Here is a 16,392-nt window from a genome sequence, read left to right on the forward strand (position 1 = left end):
ACGAGTTGAGGTAGTTGGAAGCCTTACCAAAGTACAACTGATTGTCACTTACAGAGTGCCAGACGGTCTTCTGGATTTTTTCACATACCTTCCCTTATTTACTCCTCTTGTAAGCTCATGTTACAGAAGAGGAAACTGAGGCACAAAGAGGCAGCCAGTTGGGGTTGAGCTTCCTTTTTTTTTTTTTGAGGAAGATTAGCCCTGAGCTAACTGCTGCCAATCCTCCTCTTTTTGCTGAGGAAGACTGGCCCTGAGCTAACATCCATGCCCATCTTCCTCTGCTTTATATGTGGGATGCCTGCCACAGCATGGCTTGCCTAGCGGTCCCGTGTTCCCACCCAGGATCCGAACCAGCCAACCCCGGGCCGCTGAAGCAGAACGTGTGCACTTAACCGCTGTGCCACCGGGCTGGCCCCTGAGCTTCCTTTTGAACCCAGGTCACCTGGCTGCCCTCCCAGACCAGCTACTGGCTGATCAGAGCCTCACCCTCACTGAGGCTTCCTTTAGGGACACTGGCTTCTCAGCCGCTTACTCCAGCTGGCCTGACTCTGGCGTCAGGGGAGCAGAGGAGAGGGGTCGGGAGAGCACACAAGGATGAGCAAGGGGAACTGGGGACCGGCCACTTCAGAGGAAGAGGGAGGGGCAGCTCCCCAGGGTCTTTCCTTTGTTTGAACCATGGCGGGGGGGGGGGCAGGGCCCAAGACCAAAGGAAAGTAGGTCTTTGGCCAGGGGACCAGTTCCTCCTTCACCTCACCCGTGTGTCCCTTTGACACTGCTCCCTGGTCTCTTCAGCACCCTCCCCTGTCCCCTACCCAAACTTGACTTCTGGAGGTGACGAAACAAACTCATTCACACAGAGAACCAGCCATGGAGAAGCTGTGAGTCTGCATCTCCTGGGAGGACCTGAGATGTGGGAGTGACAAAGCCCTGGTCCCTGCCCTGAGGTCGCAGCCTGAGGTGGCAGGTTCAGGTCCTTATCACCAAATGCCTCTCAACAACCTACCTTGAAGGGCACCTGGGGACCTGTGCACACACATGTAATACACCCACACAACGTGGATCTGGGGCACCTGAACGTCCCCCCATGGGCTGGGGAGAGCAGGGCGGGGAGGGGAAATCGCAGAATTTGTTTCCCTCCTGGGTGGGAAGAGTGGGATTTGAGGGAGGGCTGGAAGGACAGGCAGAGACAGGGGAGGGACGCTCCCACCAGATCCCAGGAGCCCCTCGGCATCCCACTAGGGGGCGCCACCAACTTCTGCCCTGGGAGCTCATCCTGCAGCGGGGACCTGGGTGCAGAGCAGCCCAGGGGGCTCTGTCTCCCAGCCCAGGCCTGGGGCCCGGAGCTGGAGCGGTGACTCCTGAGCTCCTCAGAGGAGCTGAGTACCACAGCCTGGTTCTCACCAATGCTCTCAGACAGCGTCCACCTGCCCCAGCCCCAGCAGGAATGCATGGGGGGGCGGTGTGCCAATGCAGTGGCCATCATTGCTGCCCCCTCCTCCATTCCCCATGAAGGTGGGCAGTGGCACGCCACAGGGGATGGGTCACAGGCTGCTTTTCCCTCTCTCTGCCCACGGGGGGTGTCTGTGTTCAAGGCCCCCCGACCCTGCTCCAAAGAAGAGAAGGTGGTGCCTGTGCCTCTTGCTTTGAAATGCTGGTCGGGTACAGGGGCTGCAGCCCAGTGTGCTCTTCCCCTATCTGGGGACAGAAAACATTTTTAGACTTCCTTCTGTCAGATGCTGCACTTTCCAAACTTTAATATGCATATGAATCGCCCAGGGGTCTTGCTAAACTGCAGATTCTGATTCAGTTAGTGGGGCCAGAAAGTTCATATTTCTAACAAACTCCCAGGTGGCTCCGCCAACGCTGGTCCAGGTGCCTGAGGCATGGGTGCTGAGTCACCCGCTGTGGGGCTCCTGGTGTGCCCACCAGCAGCAGTGTGAGGCTGCCCGTGCTGGGTGTGGAGTGCGTGACCCCCACAGTGTGCAATTCAATCCTCCCGACCTCGCTGGGAGTCAGTGCTGTTGGAAGGCGAGACTGAGGTCATGCAGCGGCTGGTGGCGGAGCCGACCTCAAGCCTCACCCTCCTGATTCCCAGTCCTGGATTTTTCAAGCCTGGCCGCCCCCCACCCACCCAAACACAGAGCCCCATAAGGACAATTATAAAGTACAAGCAATGGCAACCGACTCTGCCAGCCCTGACCCAGAGCGCCACACATAGCCTCGGTTAGGCCCCACCACCCCTAGATTATTCCCACCGGACAGAGGAGGAGACTGAGGCTCAGGGGGTATGAAACTTGCATGAGGCCCCTTGGTGGGGACACAGCTGGTTTTGTTTGCTCTGGGGCTGAGTCTTTAATCCAACAGTGAGGTGAGGTGGCCCAGTTCCCTGCCAGTCAGGCCTCTTGTTTGGTGGGCTCAGGGTAACCAGGCAGGCTGCAGAGGGACAAGGGGACAGGCCAGGTGGCCCAGATCCTCCGTGTGGCTTGAGGCAGCTGGGCAGGCTCTGAGCTCTGCAGTGGGAGTGGGTGAGCCAGCAGGCGGCAGGAACCCTGTGCCGAGTGGGGCTTTGGCTGGTCCCCAGCGCTCCCCAGCAGGGCCCCTCACTGATCCCATGGGAGGCTGGTCTGCCAGCAGGGCCCAATCTGGTTAGAGCGTGAAGGGGGATTAGCCGCGAGAACATGGGGTCCCGACCCCGGCTTCCCAGCCGTGCTTCAGCAGCCCTGGCAGAGGCTGGAGGGCTTGACAAGTGTGCTGGAGGCGGCGCGGCAGGAGCAGGGCCCTGGGACGGTGCCTGAGTCGGGCATGGGCCTGGCTGCCCTCTTCGGACCCAGCTGGGGTCAGTGGGACGCTCCCAGGCCCAGGGGCTGCCGCTCGGGGCCCTTGAGCTTGGGCTTCAGGATGGGGGACCTTTGCCGGCAGGACCCTAACCTTGAACCCCCAAGGGTGGACTCTCAGGGGCCCCAGCTCCCTCTCTTCCTGTGGGGTCCTGGGATAGTTGCTCACCTTCCTTAGAGGCCACCCAAAGCGCCTGCTCATGCTCATAATAAACCGAGGTGGGTTAGTCATATGCCCTGAGGACGGGGGAGGGGAGCCTGAGTGGACTGAACGGCATCGACGACCAGTGCTGCTTTCTCCAGCACCGCCCTCGTCTCAGAGCCCACATCCCGCTGGGTCCGTGCCCATCAGGCAGAGCAGGTGCCAGTGTCCTCTCACGGTGATGACGCCAAGCCAGCCTGTCCCGCTCCAAGCCCCCGCCTCCCCATCTCAGCCACACAGCCTGTCCTAATTCCTTGTTTTGTTCAGGAAAATGCAGAAGGATTGGAGCAAGACAGTCACATAAGGAGCTACTCCACTTCAATTCAGCTAAGATTTACTGAGCCTGTGCAGTGTGCCAGGTCCAGGGTTGCATTAGGGGAGAAAAGACACAGTGCCCTGGGGAGATTATGGTCTGGAGGGGGAGAGGGATGTTAACCGAAACTCCTTATTTCATTCTAACCCTGAATTAGTGCTGAGAAGGAAAAGCACGTGGGTCCTGGGAGCCCGGAGCAGAGGGATCATCAGGGGAAGTGTCTATAGATTGAGGTGTGAAGGATGAATAGGAGTTTACTGGGTGAAGAGTGGAGGAAGAATATTCTAGGCAGAGGGACAGCAAGTGCAAAGGTCCTTAGGCAGGAGGGATTTGAAGAACTGGGGAAATCAGTACAAGTGGAATAGCAGGCAAAGGTGAGAACACAGCACTTGTTACATAAGATCCTGCAAGGTGGATGCCACTTCTCACCTTCATTTTACAGATGAGAAAACTGAGGTCAGAGAGGTTAAGTGACTTGCCCAAGGCCACATGATTTCAGTGCGCGAGCCAGGGCTTGTGAACCCAAGTCACTGTTGTGTCACTCAGCTGTGGGCTTTCTCCTGTACGCCCTGGCCTCCCAGTGTGTACTTCCTGCACCTGCAGCATCCGTATCCCCTGGGAGCTTGTCAGAAATCCAGGACCTCATCCTCACGCTTAGAATCTGTCCCCAGGCCTGTGTTTATCTCCCCAGTCCTGTCCATGGGCTGGCTGCTGTGTCCTTGTCCTGGGAACCTGCTTTTCGCTGTCTGCCCGGGACTTCCTTCTGCGCCCCTGTCTGCCCCATGGCTCTGCGCCTCTGCTTCCCCCTGGGGCTAGGATCAGTCCACCAGCTATTCCCGGTTTTGGTTTGTCCTTCCAGTTCCAGAATCCTCCTTCTTCTGGGATGGCCTCTCTCCGTGTATCTCATTCTCCCCGACACCCCCCAGGTCATGCTCCTCACCTCGGGGCCTGTGACAAGGTCACAGTGGAGGAGGATGGGGCAAAAATGAACAAGTTTGAGGGAGGTAAAGGAGGCTCAGGACCCGGGAAAATGCGATGAGGAAGGATGGAGGTGGTGCCTTTTGGGTTTGCACGTCAACCTGGTGGAAATGGAGATGAGAAACTTTATTTCAGAGAGGTTTGGGAAGACAAGACAATTGTTGATCACGTAGGAGGTCAGCTGGAGCAAAACCAGTAAGAATAGCTTTCTTTCCTTTGGGATGTGGCTGGAAGACATCGAGTCCAGGGAAGGCTTCTGGCGCAGCCTAGTGAGCAAACTGGAAACAGCAGGCAAGACCTTAGGAAAGGGTTTGGCTGGCATTTAAGGCGGGAGGAAAGCCAGCATTTCTTAAATATTGCCAGATGGAGGTACTAGGACAGAAGCTTAATACACGAACTCATTTAATCTTCTCCAAACCCCTGTGCGGTAGGTTTTTCTATCGTCATTTTACAAATAGGGAAACTGAAGCCCCCTGGTGTGTTCCTTCCGGGCCCCATGGCTGATAAATGGTAGAAGCAGGAATCGAATCTGGATCCTTCTCAATGGGGAGTTCAGGCTCTCTCCACACCCTCTCTGTGGCCAGCATGCCACATTTTCCCCAGACTTCCAAGGTGCACCTGTCTGGTCCAGAGGCCGGCCTCTTCCGGTGTCTCCAATTCACTTTCCTTTACTCATTTTAACAGTGTGAGCTGCTCACTGCTGTGGGCTGGACCTGGGTGGGTCCACACACACCCCTGGACCCTCACCTCATGGGTTGGGTCTTGGTGTCCCATCACCTGCCTGGCTGGGGGCAGTATCTTTCCTCTGTAAGCGCTGGTGCCCCAGAGTCAAGTCTAAAAGGCCTTCGGATCACACCCCTCTCTGGTATAAGCTGTCACCTTCTCTGGCCTGCAAAGCCTTTTCCTGCCCACATCCTCTTTCGCTCCAGGCAAACCTGAGTGACTTCTCCTGGATCGTGCCCTCTGTGAGGGCTCCTGCCCTCGCACAGACTGTCCCTTCCCCTCCCTTCCCCACTTAGCCCCTATGTGAGTCCTTATAAAATTGCTTCTCCTGCATGATACCTTGATGCAATGCTGTTATAACAAACAGACACTTGGAACCCTTTTGTTATAAGGCTCTAGTGTTAGTGATTAGGCCACACTGTCATTTTTTTATGAAAACCACTGGAGAAATTCTTGTCTCATCTTCGCGCCCAAATCCGCTATACTCCTGAGAAACTGGTCCATTTACATATTTACGGATATTGAGGACGCTGTTAACTGGCCATTTCCCCCTTTCCACCTCAGCTTTCAGAAAGCCCAGAGCCCACACTCTGCCCGGACCTAGCAGGGGTGTGGGTCACGTGGTGCTGCCTTCTTGGTATCTGCTATTGATTTTTCTTCTTCTCTTTGCCCTACTTTTCACTCCTGCTCTCTTGCTGTTTTATAAATCCCTATAAGCTGCCTTAAAGCCTTTCTGGAACAAGGTTGGCCTCAATCAATAAACTAATCAATGCAAATAAAAAACTTTCCTTGCAGGGTTGTGGTGAGGATTAAACGGAATAATGGATGTGAGTTGCTGGTGCAGCGTTCCCTCCCAGGCATGGCAGAAGGGCAGACTGCCGGCTGGGGACCGGATGAGGGTCCTGCTGGAGGTCCCCACCCTCTGTGTGTTCATCTTCCTGACTTGGCAGAAGTCTCCAGTCCACTGCCCCTCCCTGCCCTCCTCTTGCCCTCACCATACATGCCCCATTCTCCCTGACTCCCTGCAGGTAGGAGAAGGCAGGTGGCCGGGTCCATCCTCTCTCATCCCACTCCTCATTAGCAACGGGCTCCCCTCTCCCTCCCCTCCCCCTCCCCTCCCCCGGGACCTCAGATGCCCTGAGAAGCGACTGCCTCACTTGTTATGTCTTGGAGTCCTCTGCATGTGGTGGGCCCACGTGCTCAAGATCATCTGGTCTGGCCTACGCATTTGACAAATGAGGAAACTGAGGCCCAAAGAGGGAAATGATGGAGCCAAGTCTCCAACATATTTCAGTTCATTCACATCCGGTCTAAGCATGGCCCTGCCGTCCTCAAAGGCTCTCAGGGGTCCTCATGCCCTGGGGCAGCACTATGCTTTCCAGCACAACTTCCAAGCCTCTGCTCTCCCCGACCATTCCCCCCAACACCACTGTTTTTGTCATTGATTGTTCTGTAGCCAATTACCTCGAAATGTAGTGCCTAAAAGAACAGTAAATATTTATTATCTCACAGTTTCTTAGGCCGCTGGGTGGTTCTGGCTGGCGGTCTTTCATGAGATTGCTGCCAAGATGTTGGCTGTGGCTGTGCCTTAGTCTGTTCAGGCTGCTATAACAAAAATACCATAAATTGGGGGCGCAGCGGTTAGGTTCGCATGTTCTGCTGAGGTGGCCCAGGGTTTGCCGGTTTGGATCCTGGATGCGGACTTATGCTGTGGTCAAGCCATGCTGTGGCAGGCGTCTCACATATAAAGTAGAGGAAGATGGGCACGGATGTTAGCTCAGGGCCAGTCTTCCTGAAAAAAAAAAAAAGAAAAAAACATAAATTGGGTAGCTTATAGACAAGAAATACTTATTTTTCGCAGTCCTGGAGGCTGGGAAGTCCAGGATCATGGTGCTGGCAGGTTCGGTGTTTGGTGAGGGCCTGCTTCCTGGCTCGTAGCCGTGTCCTCATGTGGCAGAAAGACAAGGGGGCTCTCTCAGACCTCTTTTATGGGGTACTAATCCCATTCACGAGGGTTCCCCCTTCATGACCAAAGCACCCCCCCAATGCCCCACTTCCTAGTACCATCATGTTGGGCATTAGGATTTCAACACCTGAATTTTGGGGGAACACAGACATTCCCATAATAGCAGGCAGCATCATCTTAAGGCTGGACTGGGGCTGGAGCACCTGCTTCCCTGACGGCTCCCTCACATGGCTGGCAAACGGTGCTGGCTCAGCAGGAGGCCTCAGTTCCTCTCCCTGTGGGCCTCTCCAGAGAGCTGCTTGAGTGTCCTTGTGACATGGCAGCTGGCTTCCCCCAGAGGGAGTGATATGAGAGAGAGTAAGGACGAAGCTGCGTGTCTCACGATCTAGTCTCAGAAGTTATTCCGTCATATTCTGTTCTTTGGAATTGAGTTACTAAGTCCCTTCCACACTCAAGGGGAGGAGAGTTAGGCTCCGTCTTTGGAAGGGAGGAATGTCAGAGAATGTGTGGACATGTTTTAAAACCACCAAAAGCTGCCTGCTGGGAGGAGGAGGCAGCAGTTCACCTGCGGGAGCCTGGTGCTTCTGTTGCATTAACGTGGTTGCACTAAGGGGCGCAGACAGGCCGGTGAGAGTGGAGGAGGACACAGGCTGGAATGGAAGACTGTTCAGTTTGGGAGCAGAGAGAGGTATCTGTATCACAGGCTTGGGACGCCTTCCTTCAGAGAGAGAGAGGACAGGGAACGGGGGGTGTTGATGGCGACAAAGCCCCTTTGGACCACAGGTGCCTGGGGTCAGGTGGGCGACTAGGGGACAGGAAGGCTGGGGTGTGGAGAGGAGGAACCAACAGACGTTGGTTCCTGCTCTGTGAAGGGCTGGGGGCCTGGGGCCAGTCGTTGCCGGGCTTGTATTCCCCTGCTTGGCATATGAGGAAATAGGCTCAGGAGGGAAAAGGGCTGCCCTACAGACACACAGCCAGGAGGTGGGGCAGCCGGGATTCGAAGTGGCCTTTCTGAGTTCAGGGCCCCCTGCGCTCTGCTGTGGCGCTTCTGTTTTGTTGTCTCAGCAGGAAAACCCAGACAGAGGGGGAACAGCTCCCACAGCTCAGGGACGGTGCGCTTGGGGACCTTGGGGGCCGTGTTCTCGTGGCTCAGAGTGAACCCTGGGACCCGTGGGGTGAATGGCTGAAAGGGATGACTAGACCCCCATGGGCCAGGCCCAGGAGAAGGGGCTGGGGCTCCTCCAAACTGCCCGGCATTGGGTCTCACGTCTCACGTCAGGACAGTCAGCCCCTGGCTGCCGGATGTGTCCGATGCAGGGCTCTCCAGCAGACTGCCTGGGCCCCATCCTGGTCTAACCTTGGGTAAGTTACTTAACTTCCTGAGGTCAGTTCCCTCCTCTGCAAAATGGGCGAGGTAACAGTTCCCACTCCACCTCCCACTCCCGGGGCTGCCGTGCAAGGGGAGGCTCTGGGACCTGACTGCCTGGGTTCAAATTCTGGGGTCACCACCCACCAGCTGGGAACACCAGCTGTGTTCCCTCGAAGAAGCTGCTTAACTTCTCTGAGCCTCCCTTTCCTCCTTTGTGAACTGGGCATGGGAACAGTATTTGCCCCACAGTTAGTGTGAGGGTCAAGTTCTCACGCATGTGAAGTGCTAGGCTATGCAGCTGGGGAGCTGTGCTCGGAACACGGCAGCAGTCGCTACGTCCTCTGTTGGAAGGAAAAGCTCCCCCGGAAAGGGGCGTTTGTTAAAGTCTGTAGGGAGGGTTTTGAGAGAGGGAGGGACAGACAGGGGGACAGGTGCCAGAGGCCCAATCCTGCCTGGGAGCGGAAGCTGGCCTGGGGCTCGCAGAGGCCCGGAATATGCAGAGTCCCTGCAATGCATCCTCCCTCACATGAGGACGTTAATAATGGGGAGGTGATGAAGCCGCAGGGCAGGGGTGCTGCACTGAGCCCCTGGGCCAGCCTACTCTAGACCCCGCTGTGGGCCCAGGCTCTCAGTGGTGGCTCTGCTCCCTGCAGTCCCCGGGAGCACAGGATCTGGAGTCAGACTAGCCTGGAGTTCAGACCTGGGTTGGCCACCTTCTGGCTGGGTTACCTGGGATCCAGTCATGCCTTCTTCTGGAGACTCCGTTCCTGATCAGTAAAACACAGAGTGAGATGCCGGTACACCCGCCCCAGGTCCCAGGGTGGCTGCGGGCCGTCAAGAAGCCCCTCCTTTGCTTGCCCCTCTGCATCTCTGGATGATGCCCCAGGGACGAGCTGACCTCTGTGGGTCTGGCAGGCAGGGTTGGGGTCACCAGTGTCCCAGGCTTCTCCCTCCAGCTGCAACCCTTCTGCCTAGAGAAGGGGAGTGACTGGGACGAGCTGCAGCTCATTCATTCATTCAGCCCATGCTTACCAGGTGTGTCCAGCCCTGGCCCATGTACTGGGATGCAGCTGAGACTGGTCTGGGTGCTGTGTGGCCCACCAAGCTCTCTGACTCAGCAGGGCACTCTGGAGAAATCTTTTCTGACCAGTGTTTTCTCTTCCTCTGGCTTTATCCTCCCAGGGACCTGAGTGAGAACACCATCCAGGCCATCCCCAGGAAAGCTTTTCGCGGAGCTACAGATCTCAAAAATTTGTGAGTACAGGCCTGGGAGGGAGAGGGGCTTGGGGGCTGCAGGGCCGCCCCTGGCATTGTCCTTGAGGGTCTCCCTGCGCTCTGTGGTCCAGGCAGCCAAGGAGCTGGTCTGAGTTCTGAGATGGCTGGTGCCAGCAAAGTCTTCTGGAACATTCCGGGGTCCGAGGAAACAGGCAACCTTTGGGGACTGGAAGTGTCATGAACTGTGGGGTGCTTGGGTGATGTTCTCAGTCCGTTTAAATGGATAGTCTCTGTGCCCTTGCTCTCCAGTGGTTTGGGAGGGCTGGGTTTGAATCTCTTCTTCCAGGTACATGTGGTATAAGCTGCTGCAAGTCAGTTAACTTCACTGGCCCTTGATATGTTGTTCTGTAAAATGGGGATATCATAGTTACCTCACAGGCTTGTTCTGAGGTTTAAATGAGATATGGAAATAAATACACTTTGCCAAATGCTATTTAAATGTAATGGTTTATTTCTCATATTCAAATTTATTCTGGTCCAGGCTTCCCACCTTCCCGAAGTCTAGCTGCCGCAGAGATGACAAATGCCTGGCATGTTTTTCACCCCTCCCCTCCGCCCCCCAGAGCCTGTAGTAGACCTTGGTGATGAATCACTGCCTTCCTTCCCAGGGGGCCCCCATCGCAGCTGCGGTTTACTCCAGGTAGCCGCGCTCGTCAGTCGCCCTTGGCGCTCAGGCTGAAATCAGTTTGCCAGCTCTGGCTGCCCCCACTCCTGTGACAGCCTCATTTTTCAGCTGCCAGCACCCTTGTAGGTGGTCTCCAAAATGGGAAGTTGAGGGGTGGTTCCTGCTCCCCAGGAGATATGCAAGGTTGGGTAGAGGAATATAATGTAACTTTTCTTTATATTTATTGTTTTAACTAAAAATAAGAAATAGTTTAAGCTTTTATCGTTCGCTATTTGGATAGACACGCATGTGCTGCACAAATGACTGGGGTCAGGCCTCTCGTTTTTTAAACTAATGGAATGTGTGATCAAAACGTGCAGACATGCCTGCCCTGGGCCACGTGCCCTCCGCTCTACAACTTTCCTTTGCTTCACAGACAGCTGGACAAGAACCAGATCAGCTGCATCGAGGAAGGGGCCTTCCGAGCTCTGCGGGGGCTGGAGGTGCTGTAAGTAAAGTCTGGGAAGGGAGGAAGAAGCATGGAGAGGCCCCCTAACGCGGGGGCCAAGGCCCAGGCGGCTGGAGTCGGGGCCTGGGAGCAGTGCAGGAGGCAGGAGACCGGGGAGGCGGGTTCCAGGCCCAGGGTGGAGGCCATGCTCTCTGCTCTCCCAGACGTGCCACCAAGGATGGGAGGACACACGCTCCTGGGGTCACTGCCACAGCAGCGTGACCCAGGCCTTCCCCGCTCTTGATGTGGCCCAGGGCGAGTGGCTGTGTCTTCAAGGAGTTTCTGACACCTGAGGCAGGAATGCCTCCCCCTTCTCCCTCTGTCTGTCTAAACCCCCCAACCTTTCTCCCAAGTCAGCCCAAGCCTGCACGCATCCCCTCCCTCTCCTTGCTCCATCTCCCCTGTCCTGCCTGACTCAGAGCCTGTGATGCAGCTGCCCCATAATCACTGTCTCAGGTCGGGGTTTTCCCTGAGGGTGGCTTGGTGTCTGCTGGTCTCCGGCATAGCCCCCGTGTCCAGCCCAGTGCTGGTCCCCCTCAAGGGCGGACCATGGAACACGGTTTGAGAGTCTGCCCGTTTGTCAGAGTGAAGCGCTGTCCCTTCCCACGTAACTTCCTGTGGGGCAGACTCGAAATGACTCTGGTTCCCATTCAGGACCCTGAACAACAATAACATCAGCACCATCCCTGTGTCCAGCTTCAACCACATGCCCAAGCTACGGACCTTGTGAGTCAGCCTGGGGGCACCCGTGCCGGGGTGGTGGGGAGAGGGGGCAAAGGCTTCCGCTGGCAGTGGGGGAGCTCGTTCTCCTCTGCACCCTCAGCGGCCCGCCCAGGGTGGGGGCTGACTGGAGTCGGAGGGGAGGGGGTGATCTAAAATACAAGGCCGTTGAATGTCATTTATATTTGACTTTTCTTTGGGAGACAAATGATTTGTCTTTGTGTTTGGAAAAGAGTTGTGTGATTTGGGGCATGGGTCTGGGTGAGCTCAGTGAGATGAACCGATATCCTCTGGGCACACTCCAGCCCAGGGGTACCCCCGAGCGTGCTGGCAGGGAGGGGGCAGCTGCCGGGAAGCCTCCCGCTGCTCAGATAATCCCCAAGTTGGGGCTGAGCTGTGCAGCTGACGGTGTAGACCGGGCCTGGGCCCAGTGCAGCTCAGCCCTTGCCCAGGTGGAGGAGTTCCCACTATTTGGCTGGGGGCTGGGGACCCAGGTGGGTTGTGAGCCGCCCTGTCCCCCTGCAGCCGCCTGCACTCCAACCACCTATTCTGTGACTGCCACCTGGCCTGGCTCTCGCAGTGGCTCAGGCAGCGGCCGACTGTCGGGCTCTTCACCCAGTGCTCAGGCCCCGCCAGCCTGCGCGGCCTCAACGTGGCCGAGGTCCAGAAGAGCGAGTTCAGCTGCTCAGGTGGGTGTAGGCCCAGCTGGGGCTCTTGGCTGCCTGTCAACTGCCTCCTGTCACCTCCCTCCACCCCTCTTGTTCCTTCCCATTACCTCCTGTCACCATACATTAAATCTGGCCCACCCCTGACCTCCTGTCTTCACCCTTCACCTCCTTTTTCCACCCATCACCTCCTGTCCTTATCTATCACTTTCTGGACCACCCACCACCTCTGGTCCCCATCTATCACCTCCTGTCCCTACTCATCACCTCCTGTCCCCTCCCATCTCCCAATCCTGCCCTTTCCATTATCTCCTGTTCTCATCTATCACCTTTGTCCCTATGTATCACTTCTTGCCTCCACTCTTTTATCCCTCCTGCCCCTCTACCTCTCCTGGCCCCCACCCATTGCCTCCTCCACCATCGTCCCCTCTGCCCCACACTTTAGTTTGTTTGCTGCCATCCAATGCTTCCTCCCATCTCCTCCCACCCTCCTCCACCCTTTCACCTCCCCCCTCCTTGCCCCTCCCATTCCCACCTCTCCCCTCCTCCCATTGCCTCACCTGCTACCTGGAAGAGTCATTGAGTTGGGCCTTCTAGCCTCGGTTCGAGGTAAGGTGGACTCCAGAGTTTGTGCCCTCCATCTCCCACCTGGGGGCCCGTGAGAGCCTCCCCACTGGCCACCCCACTTCCTCTCCCGCTCCCTCGATCTCCATGCTGCACCAGAAAGACCTAAAAGGACCTACAAGTCTGCACAGGTCACTGCTGCTTTATACTCGGGGCCCCGTGCTTGGAGAGTCCAAACTGCCCTCCAGCTCTGCAAGGCTGGGGCCAGCTCATCTCGGCCTCCCCCTACCCGGTGCCTCCTCACTCCCTGCATCCTGGCCATGCCCGCCTCTGCCCTTCCTGGAGCAGGTGCCTCCCATCCTGGCCTTCTCACAGGCTGTGCCCCTGTTGGGCACTCCCTTCCCACCTTGTTGCCCGCCAACTCCTCTTTACCCTCCAGAGCCCAGGGAGCCTTCTCTGACCTGGGGGAGGTCCCCGATAGACTGGAAGCTCCATGAGCACGTGGAGTACGCGTGTTGGGGTTTCCGGCGATCTCCTCAGCACTTGGCCCATGCTTGGCACAGAAATGCTCAAGGAATCTTTGCTGAGTGAATGAATGGGTTTTGTTTTTGTTTTTGTTTTTGTTTTTTGAGGAAGATTAGCCCTGAGCTAACATCCATGTCCATCTTCCTCTACTTTATATGTGGGACGCCTACCACAGCATGGCTTGCCATGCAGTCCCATGTCCACACCCGGGATCCGAACTGGCGAACCCGGGGCCGCCGAAGCAGAACGTGCACACTTAACCGCTGCACCACCGGGCCGACCCCAAATGAATGGTTTTCAGATTCACAACAGAGGATGAGGGGCTGCCCATTTTTCCCAAGTCTGTGGACTCTGAGCCTGCCAGCCACGTGCAGCTGAAGGGGAAGCACCTACTGGGCTCGGCCTCCTCTCCTCAATGTGAGGCTCTGGGGAGGGGGCGGCTGTCACCTCCTCCACAGCACTGGCAGCGCCCGAGACTGTGCTTGAACACTGCAGTGTTCTGGGCTTCTGTGAGTGTGTGTGTGAGTGTGTACAAGAGTATATGAGTGTGTGAGTATGTCTGTGTGAGTGTGTATGAGAGTGTGTGAGAAAGTGTGTGTGTGAGAGTGAGTCTGTGTGAATGTGTATTGAGAGAACGAGTGTGTGAAGGCGGGTGTGCAAGCGTGTGAGTGTCTGAGTGTGAGCACACATGGGTAGGTACTCGCGTGTGAGGAGAGCTGGGGCTGAGGCTGCCCCTCTGAGCGATCACAGCTGCTGCAGGTTTGGGGGTTGGACAATTTTCATTTTGAAATGGAGCCTTTCGCTTTGCATCTGGAGGGCCTCGGTCTCTAGCTTCAGGCATCTTTTCTCCTCGGAGTCTGTTCACCCTGGCATCCCCTTTCCTTCAAAGGGCACTTTCACAGTCTGCCAGAAGTTCTCGTAGCTTTGTCTCCTTTGATCTGGGCACCCACCTTCAGGGTAGCCAAGGGAAGGATTCAAGGTGACAATGCTGGTGGGAGTGTAAATGGGATTGCACCTTGCAGAAGTGTCTGACAGAAGCTTCAAAAGCTTGATATTTGTCTACCCCATGACCCTGTGACTCCACTGCTGGGTACATGCACATGCTTTGCAAAAATGCCTCCAGGAATATCCTGGGCTTCTCCTAACAGCCCAGGGCTGGAGACAACCCACATGTCCACCGACAAGAGAACGGATCCACTAATCGTCCATACACTAGACTACTACTCAGCAATGACAAAGAACAAACCACTGAAACACACACCACCACAAGCGACTCTACGAGCTAATGTTGAGCAGAAGAAGCCAGACCCCAGAGAAGCTGCTGTCTGATCTCGTTTATGTGAAGCCCACAAACAAGCAGAACAAATCTTGGTGATAGATCTCAGAATAGTGGTGACCTTGGGGAAGGGGCGGGGGAGCCTTCTTTGGTGACGGAAATGTTCCGTGTCTGGGGCACGGTTCCGTGAGTGTATCTGTAAGTAGAAATTCAGCCAGTTATACACTTAGGATAGTGCACTTTATATAATTTATACTTCAATTAAAATGTTTATATGCAAATGAACGAATATCAAGGACTCAGTTTTCTCACCTTTAAAATGGCCCCAATAACGTCATGCTCCTCATGAGCTGAGCAGGGGGATTAAATGAGATGCTGCATGTACAACACTTATCCCAGCATGTGGCACAGAGTGAGCGCTCAAAAAACATAGTCCTTGTCATCCCTGGTGACAGACAAGGAGACTCAGGCTCAGAAGTGTTGAGTGACTTGGACTAGGACCCGGAGCTCCAGAATCTAGACAGGAGTTCCTAGCGTGTGACTCACAGTGTCTTGCAGCCCTGTTAGGTTCAGATTCAAGATCAGCAAACTTCAAACAAGTACCGGCGAAGTGCTGGGCACCCACAGTTACAGCGTGGTTCTTGGTGACCTCAGCTGGTTCATCCTCATCAAGAGAAGCACCGTGTCCCCTGTCCCCACCCATCAGTGTGCAGCTGGGGACGGAGGTGCTGACACAGGACACCCAGGTCACAGCCTGCTGTTTCCGCAGGCCAGGGGGAGGCGGGGCGCGTGCCCTCCTGCACCCTCTCCTCGGGCTCCTGCCCGGCCATGTGCACCTGCAGCAATGGCATCGTGGACTGTCGTGGCAAAGGCCTCACCGCCATCCCTGCCAACCTGCCCGAGACCATGACGGAGATGTGAGTACAGGGTGGGGCAGGTGCTGGGACACAGGCCCCCGGGCTAGGCCAGGCCCTGCTGGTCCTGTGAAGGGCCGGAGCAGGCACCACCCCAGGGCTTGCTGAGGCCCCTCAGCAAATGGAGAAGACACAATTTGCCTTGGCTGGGCTGAGCTCTCTGCCTAAGCCTGGGCGACTCTGGAGGGTTAGGGAAGGGTGTCCCTCTGTGGTCCATCTGTCCAGCCTAGCTGGGTGAATCTGCTAGAATCAGTCAGCATTAGCATCAGTCGTAGCCACTGTCAGCCACAGCAGCCTGGGATGATGGATCCTGACTCACAGTAGCCCCTTTCTCTGCCTGTACCAGCCCATCTACTCCACATGGAGGTGGGAGCGGGCGCAGCAGGGGCAAAGGGCCTGGTTTGGGTGGGCGAGCCCAGCAGGCAACAGCTGGGGCTGGGGCGACCTGACCCTGGGCTTCCTCTGTGTTCTCTCTCTGCAGCCGCCTGGAGCTCAACGGGATCAAGTCCATCCCCCCAGGAGCCTTCTCTCCCTACAGAAAGCTTCGTAGGATGTGAGTGCCTCCCGCTGCTCCCTGGGAGTCAGCCTGGGGCAGGAGAACGGGCCTAGACCAACCATGCCACAGCCCCGGGCAGGTCTCTCTCTGATTCCTACTGCTGAGTGGCCCTGGGCAAGCCTCCGCCAGGCTCATCTGTGATGTGTGGATGGTGGCCATGTGGCCTCCTCACAGGGCTGTTGTGAGGCCTAAATGGGGTGCTGAGCCCGATCTGGCACATGACCAGAGCTGACTGTCATCCTCTCATTTCAGCTCAGGCACCAATAGGAGCAATTGTGGATGCGAGAGAGGTTCTAGGCAACAGCTGGGATGCAGGGTGAAGCCTTGTCAGGAATGGACCGAGGCTGGAGCTCCCTGCCCTGCCTGACTGCACGGGGAAATTAGTGGCCGTGGGTTTTTC

At 56.3% G+C, this 16,392-nt stretch overlaps 1 protein-coding gene across 1 annotated transcript in view; it reads left to right on the top strand.

Moving 5' to 3' along the window:
• SLIT1 (slit guidance ligand 1) overlaps positions 1 to 16,392 on the top strand; it is a 184,006-nt gene that overhangs the window by 107,957 nt on the left and 59,657 nt on the right. The window contains exons 5-10 of the mRNA XM_014868493.3: positions 9,568 to 9,639; positions 10,701 to 10,772; positions 11,427 to 11,498; positions 12,018 to 12,181; positions 15,292 to 15,439; positions 15,918 to 15,989. Coding sequence (XP_014723979.3) covers positions 9,568 to 9,639; positions 10,701 to 10,772; positions 11,427 to 11,498; positions 12,018 to 12,181; positions 15,292 to 15,439; positions 15,918 to 15,989 — 600 coding nt within the window. The remainder of the gene's footprint in view (positions 1 to 9,567; positions 9,640 to 10,700; positions 10,773 to 11,426; positions 11,499 to 12,017; positions 12,182 to 15,291; positions 15,440 to 15,917; positions 15,990 to 16,392) is intronic.

This window comes from Equus asinus, chromosome 2 (assembly GCF_041296235.1).
Source record: "Equus asinus isolate D_3611 breed Donkey chromosome 2, EquAss-T2T_v2, whole genome shotgun sequence".
NCBI lineage: Eukaryota > Metazoa > Chordata > Mammalia > Perissodactyla > Equidae > Equus > Equus asinus.